The sequence below is a fragment of the Balearica regulorum genome, chromosome 1, assembly GCF_011004875.1.
Source record: "Balearica regulorum gibbericeps isolate bBalReg1 chromosome 1, bBalReg1.pri, whole genome shotgun sequence".
Lineage (NCBI taxonomy): Eukaryota > Metazoa > Chordata > Aves > Gruiformes > Gruidae > Balearica > Balearica regulorum.
Window position 1 is genome coordinate 86004868 of NC_046184.1, and position 11459 is coordinate 86016326.

General features: G+C 51.3%; 2 protein-coding genes across 2 annotated transcripts; one reads left to right on the forward strand and one right to left on the reverse strand.

Moving 5' to 3' along the window:
• The first annotated feature begins 192 nt into the window (after window positions 1–192).
• CDCA3 (cell division cycle associated 3) lies at window positions 193–2911 on the forward strand. The gene is made up of 5 exons (XM_075763387.1): window positions 193–391; window positions 474–603; window positions 683–934; window positions 1991–2112; window positions 2515–2911. The coding sequence occupies exons 1-5, from the start codon at window positions 278–280 to the stop codon at window positions 2653–2655; spliced, it is 759 nt and encodes a 252-aa protein (XP_075619502.1). The 5' UTR covers window positions 193–277; the 3' UTR covers window positions 2656–2911.
• A 1429-nt stretch (window positions 2912–4340) lies between these two features.
• Window positions 4341–9560, reverse strand: GNB3 (G protein subunit beta 3). The gene is made up of 9 exons (XM_010310110.2): window positions 9410–9560; window positions 8788–8826; window positions 8501–8607; window positions 8326–8389; window positions 8047–8209; window positions 7879–7945; window positions 6748–6949; window positions 5394–5610; window positions 4341–4548 (listed from the first exon to the last, which is right to left on the reverse strand). The coding sequence occupies exons 1-9, from the start codon at window positions 9464–9466 to the stop codon at window positions 4442–4444; spliced, it is 1023 nt and encodes a 340-aa protein (XP_010308412.1). The 5' UTR covers window positions 9467–9560; the 3' UTR covers window positions 4341–4441.
• Window positions 9561–11459: the final 1899 nt, after the last annotated feature.

Sequence of the window (11459 nt, forward strand, 5' to 3'; positions counted from 1 at the left end):
GCCAATGGCGACGTAGAGCGGGGCGGGGGCGGTGCCGGGCTCCCCGAAGATTGACAGCGGACCGGCGGCGAGCGAGGCGGGACGTGCCGGGCGGGGGCTGCGGAGCGGCCGGGCGGCCCCCGCGGGAGATGGGCGGGCGAAGGCGGGTCCGGGGGCGGGGCGGGGCGGGCCCCTCCTCCGTGCGGAGGCCAATGGGGCGGTGCCGCCCGGCGCGCGGGAGATTTGAATCGAAGCGGCGGGCGGGGTGGGGGAGCAGCGCGGCTTGGTGCCTGCCGCCATGGGGGTCTCCGGCAGCGCCCCGGCCACCCCTGCCGCTCTCTGCAACAAGCACCTGGCGCACGTCACCGACCCCCGCTCCCCCAGCGCCGGTATCCTGCGCACCCCTATTGAGGTAGGCGCCCTCCCGCGGGCCGCCCGCCGCCTTCCCTCCCGGCGGCTTCGGCCCGCCGCACCCACGCCTGCCCTCTCCGCAGGTGGTGAGTTCCCCGGCGAGCAGCCCTCAGCCCGGCTCCGCCGAGCCGGCGGCGGGTACCAGCCAGGACCGGGACCCGCGTTCGCCCACGCCCGGCATCTCCCGCACGCCCATGAGAGCCGCGTTGAGTGGTGAGTGAGGCCAACCCGGGTGGCTGGGTGGGCTGTCCGGCACGGTATGGCGGCTCACCCCGTCCTCCGTCCCCGGCAGACAGCGTGGACTGCCTGGTGAAGCAGCTCAGCGAGGCCTTCGGGGCTGAGGCCGCGCCCCAGGAACCGGCGCCGTCGGGAGCGGCCTGCCCCACTGAGGAGCCGGCAGCGGAGGAGCCGGCCCGGCAGAGCTCTCCGCCCGCGGGCGGCTCGGAGGCGGCCGCCGCCTCGGGAGAAGAGGCGGAGGGGTCGCCCTCTCTCAGCGTGGCCCCGGCTCGGCCAGCCCGCGTTGCCGGGCCTGGCTTCTCCTCGGGTAAGTGCTTGTTGTGGGGGGTAACACACCGAAGGCTCCGTGTACCCGGGGAGCTGCGCGGTTCGAGGTATGAGCAGGTCAACAACCGTCTAGTGCAGGGATCTTCTCCAGGCTTGCTTTCTTACGGAACCTTGTCTGTTCCTGCGGTTCAGCTGTCTCCCACTGCCTCAGATAGCCTGGCCTTGGGGCTCTGCAGCTGGCAGGCAGGAGGCCCCTTTGGGAAATTTTTTTTTTTTACCAAACTGATTTCTGTCAGGAGTTGAAAAAAGTGTGGTTTTAATCGGTAGTCGAAATCAAGAGATAAATGTACCTCTTTAAAAGGTAAATGTCAGCTCTTCCCTTCTCAGAGATAGGCTTGTAATTGTGGAGGCTTATTCAGTGAGACCTTGGAGTTTCTCCTTGGGCAGAGCTGGGTAGCAAGAGTGGGACTTAGTTATAGCACATCTAAGTGCTATAACTGAGTGGTGCTGAGAGCCTTTAATATAGGCTGTGCTTTGGAAAACTCCATGCTGAGCATCTCTCCTATGAGGAGAGGCTGAGAGCTGGGACTCTTCAGCCTGGAGAAGAGAAGGCTCAGGGGGATCTTATTAATATGTATAAATACTTGAAAGGAGGGTATAAGGAAGGGAGAGCCAGGCTTTTTTCAGTGGTGCCCAGTGGCAGAACCAGGGGCAATAGGTTCAAACTGGAACATAGGAGGCTCCATCTGAACATCAGGAAACACTTTTTCCTACTGTGAGGATGACTGAGCACTGGACCAGGTTGCCCTGAGATGTTAGTGTCTCCATTTTTTGAGATATTCAAATCCATCTGGACATGGTCCTGGGCACCTGGCTTTAGATAGCACTGCTGGAGCAGAGAGAGGGGTTGGACCTGATGTTCTCCACAAGTCCCTTCCAACCTCAACCACTCTGTGATCGCTTTACCTGGAAGTCCTTGGGTAACAGTCTTTGCTGAGCAGGCAAGCAAGCTAGATCATAAAGGCCAGGAAGCACTAAAAATCCAGGACCCTCTAGCCTTGTCATTACACACTGACATGTTTCCTTCTGTCACTAGGGAGCAAGCCTGTAAGACGCAAGACCAACAACAAAATAATGGCATCATCTGGTGGAACTTGCCGTTCTCCTCTCAGCATACTACAAGATGATAATTCCCCCAGTGCTCCTGTCCCTCGCCAGGTAAAGCTTAATGACTCATGCTGTGGAAGGGAGAATGGGCTGAAAAAAAAACTACTCCAAAACAAAATCCTTCAATTTCTGTATTTTGTAGGGCCCCAGTTTGGAACTGTGGCCTCCTAGGCCTGTAGAGCCTCATGTACAGCCTTCATAAGTGGTTTTTCTGTGGGTCAGTTTTGTCCCTAGATACCTTCAGGTCTTGACCAATGTCTGTATCTTTGCCCTTACCATGATATTGCCCATTTCAGTGCTTCCTTTCTCTTCAGGGTGTAGAAAGAAGTCCATCACTCTTAGACATTGTCACAAGAGAGCCAAAGCTGAATGGCCTGAAAATGGGCTATGTGTTCCACTGAGAATTAACTGGTGTTTTACACTGTATGTTTGGGATTTTTTTTATTTCTCTAGGGTAAGAGGCATGTGTTGGGAGAGAGCCTTGGGGAGAAGAAGGAAGTGACAGTGGATCTGAGCAGGAGCCTCAAATCTGGGAACTGTGCTTGGAGTGACTTGAACAAAGAGAACCAACAGTGTCCTTTGGTGGAGAACTAGATATTTCCTTTTTCAATATCTTGCTGTAACATGCTTCTATGTTTTGAGAGTCCTCTAGGGGCAAGAAATCCTGCAACAGACTGAAACTCCAGATTTGTGGTCATTCTTCTCACCTATCCTTGTTAGGGAAAGAGAACTCTCTCCTAGCTTGGCATGTCTTATGTACAGCATGGACTTTGGCTCTTCTATTGTATATTAGCTATATTTACATACTGTAGAGTTTTATCTGTAGTAAATAAACTTGTATTAAAACCTTTGCTGACTGTATCTATGTCCTGATAGGACAGTAGGAGTCCCCTGCTTTGCCCAGTGCAATGTCATCTTTGTGAACAAAGATCTAGGAACAAATAATTCAGCCTTCCATTAGTCCTAAAACTAATCTCTGTACCCTGCCTGTAATGTGCCACTACAGAGCTGTGCTGACAAGGGTCCAACCTTGAACCCACGTACTATAGACTGGGCTGGGAAGCTGCAGCTCTGTGCAGGAGACTGATGTATCTAGTGTCACTTCTGCAGTTCTGCTGTACCTACACTGGCCTGAAACTAAATGTGTGCAAAGGACTGTAGCAAAGGTCTGGCATGAGGGTGATATCCAAAATAGAATGCAATAGTATTGTGCATTAATATCTTGACCTTTTGTTGATAAGTCACTCTACCTTCTTGACCTTCAGCTCTCCCTAGCAGAGTCTTGGGACCCTAGGATTTTGCTATGAGCCAACAAGTGCTATAGGGGCTGAATGTAATGGCTGTGTCCTGTACTTGAGCTCAAATCTCCAAAGTTTGTAAGGATGCATTTTGAGCTCTTTATCCCTACTCTAAGGTAGCAAGCCTTGGCACTAATAGCCTTTTCTCAACCATCCCCCGAGTACTTTGAGGTAGAAGCAAAGCCTGCGGATGAGATGCTCTCTGGATGAGGTTAGCAGGCAGTATGCACAGGAGGAGAGATGTTTGCAGTAGCTCATTGCAATGCTGGAAAGAACACAGCCTGCAGTGCTTATGTGAGCTTTCTTTATTTGCCTGGGCTATGAAGATCTATAGCAATTGAAAACGGGCTGATGGCTACTGGTTGGACAGGGTCACCACGTGATGCAGGAGTGAGGCAAAAAGAGAAGGAACAGCAAGAAGCAGACAATAAATAATAATAAATATAATATTCCCTGGTATGCTGGCAGGTCTGAGGGCTACCTTTCCCCCATTTATGCATAGATAAGATGAGCTAAGTCTTCCCCAATGGAAAATGAGCCCAATTTACACTAGCTTTTTGTTTGAGGTTGCATGATAGAAATCGCAAACCAGTATGTCTCTGAGGCTGTCTGCAGGGATATAGGACAGCTGCACAGAGAAGCTAGGTAGAGTTAAATCAGGGACAGAGCTTAGTCTGGGACATAGGTGTTGGATGAGGGGTCCTCTGAAGGATGGGTGCCAACGTGGGTAGAGGTGTTTGAAGGAAGATGCAGGCTGTCTGAACTGCAGCGTAAACTCCTGAGACGTAACGAACAGTGTTTTGCAGGTCTTCAAGCCTGCACGAGGCTGGAAACTGCTGGGCCTCTTTAGAGGTGGAGAGAAGGGCCAGTGTGTGTGCTCCTGCCCCCCCAGCTCCCCCTCGTCCCCCTCCCTGACCTCTCCTTTCCCTTTCACTCTGGGAGACCCCTACAAGTGACCTGTGTCTAGAGACAAGCGGGAGTGGTAGGTAGGTGTTTCTGTTGTGCTCAGCTGATGATGCTGTTTGCATGGGCTCAGGCTGTGGGCCGTGCTTCTGCTGCTCTTTCCCCCTCTGCTGCCATCCTCAGTTCCAAATCTTGAGGAAGCTGTCCCAGGAGCCGGTGGCAACAGCCATGCCATCTGCCGTCACCCCCAGGCAGCTCACTCTGTTGTCATGACCAGAAAGGATTCCTATGGGAAGAAAGCAGAGAGGTCAGGAAAAGAAGTGGGGCCTGGGAGAGATGAAGGGGTTGGCCATGCTGAGGACACTTGTTGTAGGCTGTGTACCTACACCCCTGTGTATCACACTGTCCCTGCACAACATGTTACAATCAGTACGTGGCTAATAAGAACAAACATGCAGAAGAACATCTGTGCATGGCATACAACCACCACCCATGGGACCGGCCAAAGAACAATGTGCTTGGGAAGGTCTGGCTAGCTGAATCCTCACACCCATACTCCTTTCACCCTGGAGTGATGGTAGGACTAAGAAAGGATGGTGTCCTTGATAAGACTGACAAATACCAGTGCCATTGGTGGGCTGCGTTATAAATTTTCAGAGCCTAGGAGACACATCTGAAAGAAAAATGGCACGTTGGTGTATTCTGTGTATGAGCATCACAGAGTATCCAAAGGCGTTGGATGGAAGCCTGGGTCCATGCTCAGCTTGGTGCCTGGCTACCACGTGGCACTGTGAGTACCTGGAACTGGCAAATGGCAGAGGCTAGGAGAAAGTAGGAAATGCTACTGGTGCTTGTGAGCAGGTTTAGTGAATAGGAACCTTAATGCTCTTCCCCCCCTTGAAACAATGATGTTGTTTAAAGGTTTGACTTCCTTAACATTAAAAACAATAGTTCTACACAAAAGAGAGTTGTACTAGTTATGGTGTGCTCCTTAAGTGTGAGGAAGCTTTGTCTGGTTTCAGTTAGAATAGGATGTGTCCCTTTTAAAAAAAAATAAAGGTCTCTTTCTTGCCTTGGTAGGGACAGAAGACCTTGCAAGGAATTAAAGAGGGACCTCCAGGAGCCACTCACCCACACGCTCTGCTTTCAGAGAGTCCCAGATGTTGCAGTTGAAGTCATCATATCCAGCAAGCAAGAGGCGCCCACTGCGGGAGAAGGCGACTGATGTGATTCCACAGATGATGCTCTCATGAGAGTACACTATGAGCTCCTGGTCTGCCCGGAGGTCAAAGAGACGGCAAGTGGCATCATCTGAGCCGGTGCAGATGGCTTCGCCATTAGGGAAGAACTGAGAAGGGCACACACCAGATTTTAATCAGACTGTGCCTTGCACATTTCCTCAGCTCTTTGCCTCCCTGCTAACCACCAGGAATCCACAGAGGTAGGAAAACCAAGTGAGACAAGACACTGGATCATAAAAGTTGAGTCTGCTGAAGGGAGAGACTGATGCTTCTCCTAAGACCAAGAAACCCCTTCCACCTCAAGAAAGCCAATGACCTAGGGGCTAGACCTATTGCAAGACATCCCAGTGCTTGAGGAAGAATTATTGTCCTTTAACTCCAGCTGTTAGTTTGGCGGTTGACAAGTGTCCACCCAGGTGGAGTCTGGCATGATTCAGAGATACAGGAGCCTTCCTCTGTCTGATCCTCATACCCCAACCTTCTCATACATACTCATTTTCTGTGTCCTTGCTCTGAGGAGTGAAAAAGAGCTCCTCAGGAACAGGTAAGGCAGGAAGCCATATGGCTGGCAGGGTAGCCATGGGACAGGTGAGAAATGCTGTACTAACTGAAGTCAGTGGAGGGTGGTTCAAGCAGCAAACATTGCAGGAAGCTGGCAGACTCATTTGGTTAGCCGCACGGGATTAAACTGACATGTTTCTTGTCCTGCTACCTCTAGGGCTCTAGTTTGAATCCTTGCCTCTGAGGGGGATACTCGCCCCCAAATGTCTGTACTGCCTCCTATGAAGATTTCATCTTCAGAAGACCTCCCTGTGATCCCAAGTTCCCACCTCTGCTGTCTGGAGCTGATGAAGACCCTCAGCTGAGTTAGGGATTCCTGCTGCCTCGCTTGTGTCTTTCGCCAGGGCTCCTGGAGCACGCCCGAACCATGGTTCCCAACAGTTGCTATGAGCAAAGCTGCACCAGCACCTGTGTTAGTGTGCTGAGCTCCACAGACTATGGTGTGATAGCTGAGTCCAAGCAGTGCTTTGAGTCAGACCTAGATGCTTTGGTGCCCTGGTGCTGGCGAAGAGCCAGCCTCCAAACTTCAGTGAACTCAACCCTCCCTGCTTCAGGCTGGATCATGGGGCCAAGGTCTCCTGAGAACCTTGTTCCCCACACCACTGCAACAGCTTCTTCTGACCTTGTCCCAGAGCTGGTCCACCCTCCTTGCCTCCCTACCAGTGTGCAGACAGCGTACATACGCAGATGGCGTTGATATCGGACTCATGCCCTGAGAAGGTCTGACGGCAGGTGCCCTCCCGCACATCCCACAGTTTGGCAGTAGCATCACAAGCCCCAGAGATGAAGAGTTTGAAGTCTGGAGAGACGGCCAAGCTCATACAGTCTCCGGTGTGACCCAGGAACACAGTCTTCTGCTGCCCCGTCTCAATGTCCCAGAGCGCACTGTGGGAGAGGAGAGAATTTCTCAGACCTAACCCAGGCAGAACAGATCTACAGCTGGGCTGAAAAGCAAACTTGCAAACAAAAGGAAGGAAGCCATGGGCCTGGCTACAGCGTGGGAAAACAGGTGAGAGCATCACTGGAGTCAGCTGTATACAACAGGAGATATCTTCACAGCTGTTGTTGGTCATACCTTTGCCAAAGCAGAGTTAGACTAAGGCTGGGGGTGTCTGAGGTTTGACCGTATTCCCATAACTGCAACAGTTGAAGGGAGTACTGAGAGGAGGTAAGAGGGGCCCACAGGCAAACAGCTGAAAAAGGTCTGCTGTATCCATGCACGTAGGATGCACGGGCCACATTCGCTGGGATCCCACATTACAGCCAGGCAAACCAGCCTCGTGTAACCTTGATCTCTGATGGAAATGCCACATCCTGACTCATCCTCGGTCAAGAAGTTCTTCTGAAGCAGGTGTTGGGACGGGGTGGGGGTGAATAAAAACTTGACACTGTGCTGAGTCACAGCACAATGAGACCTGAGAGCTGAGAAACGAAGGATCCAGGCATTGGCTTTGCAGGTGTCCCTTGCACAGTGGGCAAGACTTGAGAAGTGAAGCATGTATGTGGGCTCCACATAAATTTACAGTGTTTTCTATCCTGGGATAAATGACACTGTGAGAGCTTAAAATGTGGTCCCTAGTGCTTCAACAACAGACCTGCGTCTTGGCCTGACCTCAACTGGGAAAAGAGGCACCTGTTCTGCCAAGGGAGCAAGAATGGATCTGGCTTCCTAAGGTGCTCTGTGTGGCCTCCCCATATGGAGGCAATTCATCATTAGTGGACTGCTGCAGAGCAAAATGGCTGCACTTGCTGATGTGCACTGTGCCTCTGAGAGCCAGAGGTCATGTCACCAGGATGCAGAAGGTAACACTCACCATGTGGTATCTCCAGAGCTAGTCACAATATTGTTGTCATCAAGAAATCGGCAGCAGGAGAGGTAACCTGGGAAGTGGGAACAAGCAAACATGAGAAATGGGGCAGGGCTAGAAGAGTGAGGTTTGGAAGCAGAGGGCACCCAGATTGCAGGCAGGCAGCACACCCACCTGTATGGGCTGAGAGCTCCCTGCTCACTTTTACGTTGCCTTCACGAGTCTTGAGGTTGTAGATGGAGCACATGTTGTCAAGGCCTCCACAGGCCACAAAATTGCCTGAAGGGGCATAGGCACAGGTCATGACCCAGGAAGAACGCAAAGGGATGGCATGAACCTGGGAGGACAAGAAACCATGTTGGGACTCTGGCAGCAGAAAAAGCAGGGCAAGGGCACTAGCTCTGAGGGGATCCACTGCAGCATCCTGTTTTGCTGCAGCCATCTGACTCCTACCTTGTTAGTTGTGTATGTATCCCACACAATCAGTTTCCCATCTTGTGAAGCACTGACCAGAAGTCTGTGAGAGAGGAACAAGATCATGTTAGTAGTTCTCTTCCCATCAGAGCCTTCTTGCCGTTCACACCCATGTGCTGCCCTGCAACCAGCAGATCAGCAGCATCTCTCTCACTTGGAGTCTGTGGACCAGTGCATGGCGTAGATCTTGGCCAGGTGCCCACGCAGGGTCCTTCGGGTCCGCATCTGGATGCGGCCAACAACTTCCACTCCAGACACAATCTGAGGAAAGTGTGGAGGGAAAGAAAGAATTAATCTTTGACTGGCAGGAGCTATACTGCTCCCCACATCTCTGCCTTCTAATTCTGCTTCCCAACTGGAGGGAGTCCCCCTTGGAGTGGTGGAGTGGTGCTAGCTGACCCCCCACATGCACTCACTTGCCCAGCCAGCCCTGTCCCATACCTGAGCAAGCGTTGTGTCTGCACAGGCTTTCCGGGCATCCTGGAGAAGAGACAACAGCAAATGAGACATAAAAAAAAAAAGTGTGATGAAGGCAATGGCAAGTGAAATTCAGGGCCATAGCCTGGGGGCTGCTAGAAGTAGGAACTCTGGCTTTGCTGTGTTTGGATTGTGGCCAACACGGAGGGATCCTGGTCTGTGACTCTGGTACCTTGGCACCAGTCAAACATCAGGAATGTGAGTCAAAAGCTGCTTAGCATCCAGTTCCCCATGCTACACCCTTTCCATGGATCCTCCTGCCTGGCAGAACACCAGCTGCCTCCCAGACAGAGGAGGTCCTGGAGACACACTACACTCTTTGCCCTGCTGCACAATGCCGGTGGCCACTTCTTTCTCACCTCCCCTCTTCTCTCCCTTCCCCTTTCCCTTCTCTGCCCCGCCCCCCCCCCCCCCCATGCTATGAAGATCTCCATTAGCACTTAAAGGGCTGTGCAGAACTGCAGAGGGCTCCAAGGATGTAGATGGAGAAAGCTCAAATCCAAGGTTGTGGCTGAGGAGGAGAACTTTGACACGGGGGGGGGGATAGACACTCTCTCAGCAGTTTTGTGACTGTTGCCAACATTACCGCAATCTGCTTCTTCAGCTGCTCAGCCTCCTGCTTCATCTGTTCCATCTCCCCCATCTTTCTGACCTAGGGGTGGCTCTTCCACGTGGGGCAGCCTTGATTCTGGGGAGACAAATCAAAGGAAAGAGGTGTGAGGTAGAAAGGTGTCCTGCTTTTTTGGCTGGGATAGAGTTAATTTTCAGAAGAAGCTGGGAGGGGGACACGGCCAGGACAGCTGACCCAAACTAGCCAAAGAAGTATTCCATACCATATGACATCATGCTCAGTATATAAAGGGAGAAGCTGGCTGGGGAGGAGGGGTCACTGCTTGGCAGTGGGCTGGGCGTCGGGTTCTGGGCAGTGAGCAAATTGCACTGTGTATCACCCTCTTTGTAAGTTCTTTAATTAGTAGCGTTGTTGTTATTTTTCCTCTTCCTTTGCTGTCCTATTAAACTATTCCTATCCCAATCCACAAATTTTACCTTTTTCTTCCGATTCTCCTCCCCATCCTGCCGGGGGTGGGGGGAGGGGGAGGAGGAGTGAGCGAGCACCTGGTGCAGCTGCTGCTGGGGCTAAACTACGACAAAATGACACTAATATGACTGCTAAGTTACGCACATGTAGGCATCTCTGAAAAAGGCTTAGCAACCATTTCTTGGCTGAATGGTTGGTAACGTCATGTTGTGTCTGGTCAAAGCCCTTAGCATTTGGGAAGATCGTACTGGGCCCAATCGAAGGTCTGTTTGGTCTTGTATCGTGCTTGCACGTACACAGGGAAGCTGAAGAACTCCAGAGCCTCTTGCTGAGGTTCTGGCCACACTTGTCACCTCATCTCTTTATTTTTAACTTCTCCATTCCAAGCCCTAGCAAGTCCTGGGTCCTCTTCATCAGCTTCTCCCTGTCCATGGCCAAGCTGTTCATCTCAGCTTCAGGAGGAAGAAACTTGATGGAGGGAGCTCAGTGGCTATTTTCTATCATTTGTCCTAGACAAAGCATCACCAGGCAGTTCCCACCAGCTCTTTGACCATCAAGGAAATCTGGGGGCTGTTGAGGTGCTCTGTCAGGGTTCCCTTCTAATTTCCCATCCAAAACAAAAAAAACGCCCAAACAAACAAAAAAAGTGGATACCTAGAGAAGGATCTAAGAATAACACAAGCAGATAGTGGTGTTTCTCCTACTTTCCTAGCCCCAGCTTTTCACTGATGGCCAAAGCTAGAGGCAGCAAGTCCCTGATGGGCCTTTCTATGCATTTGTCCGCATAATTTTTGTGCCCATGTCAAAGTTTGGCATCCTCAGTACCCCATGGTGATGACTTCCACAGCTTTAGTGGCGGGCTCTGCAAAGAAGTTCCTGGTTCTATTACTTCCCAATGACACTAGTTCCACTTGGTGGTCCATAGCTTTTGAGTTGGAAGAATCAGCAAACAACTGTTCTCTATTCACCTCATCATCACTCAGTATTTTATAAATCTTTGCCATATCCGTCTTCATCCATCTCTTTTCCAGACTGCAGAGCACACTTAGACATTCCTCCCATGTAAGCCATTACATCCTATTACCTCTGTCATTCTCTAAGCCCTTTTTCAGTTGTTTACAGAGTATAGATGATAGGTTTTTGCAGAGAGAGCAGTGAACCAGAACTGTAATCCATATTCAAGACACAGGTACACAGTATGATTATATAGCGTCTCTGTTTTAGTTCTCTCTTTCTTGTTACGTGCACTTAAAACTTCACCAGTCATTATAACATCTCAAACTCTTGTAGACAAATCTGGTCTTTAATTGCTTCAATCTTTCTCCTGGGTAGGTGTGAGTGTCCAGATGTGCTCCATGTGTTGTTCATCATTAGAACCAGCACTTTGCCCCATGGCCAAAAAATGCTCCAGCAGCATCAGTAGAATTTCTCCTAGTCCCTGTGGGTTACAGCCTCCATCCCCCTCTGGCCTGTTGCCTGAAGGCCTTGTTTCTTCCAGCCAATGGGGCTTTGGGTCCCTCGATGCCAGGCTGTTCTCTTGCTGTGGGCATGGACATGCAGATAGCTCCCAAGTCCCACCTTTGCTCGCTGCTTCACA

What these genes read in the sequence shown, in the direction of transcription:
- GNB3 (XM_010310110.2), bottom strand. Translation starts at nt 9,466, where the DNA reads ATGGGGGAGATGGAACAGATGAAGCAGGAGGCTGAGCAGCTGAAGAAG. An exon ending in AGCTGAAGAAGCAGATTGCG is followed by an intron (nt 8,827 to 9,409) that starts GTAATGTTGGCA and finishes TCTCTTCTCCAG; the next exon opens with GATGCCCGGAAAGCCTGTGC. An exon ending in CAGACACAACGCTTGCTCAG is followed by an intron (nt 8,608 to 8,787) that starts GTATGGGACAGG and finishes CACTTTCCTCAG; the next exon opens with ATTGTGTCTGGAGTGGAAGT.
- CDCA3 (XM_075763387.1), top strand. Translation starts at nt 278, where the DNA reads ATGGGGGTCTCCGGCAGCGCCCCGGCCACCCCTGCCGCTCTCTGCAAC. An exon ending in TCCTGCGCACCCCTATTGAG is followed by an intron (nt 392 to 473) that starts GTAGGCGCCCTC and finishes CCCTCTCCGCAG; the next exon opens with GTGGTGAGTTCCCCGGCGAG. An exon ending in CGGGCCTGGCTTCTCCTCGG is followed by an intron (nt 935 to 1,990) that starts GTAAGTGCTTGT and finishes TTCTGTCACTAG; the next exon opens with GGAGCAAGCCTGTAAGACGC.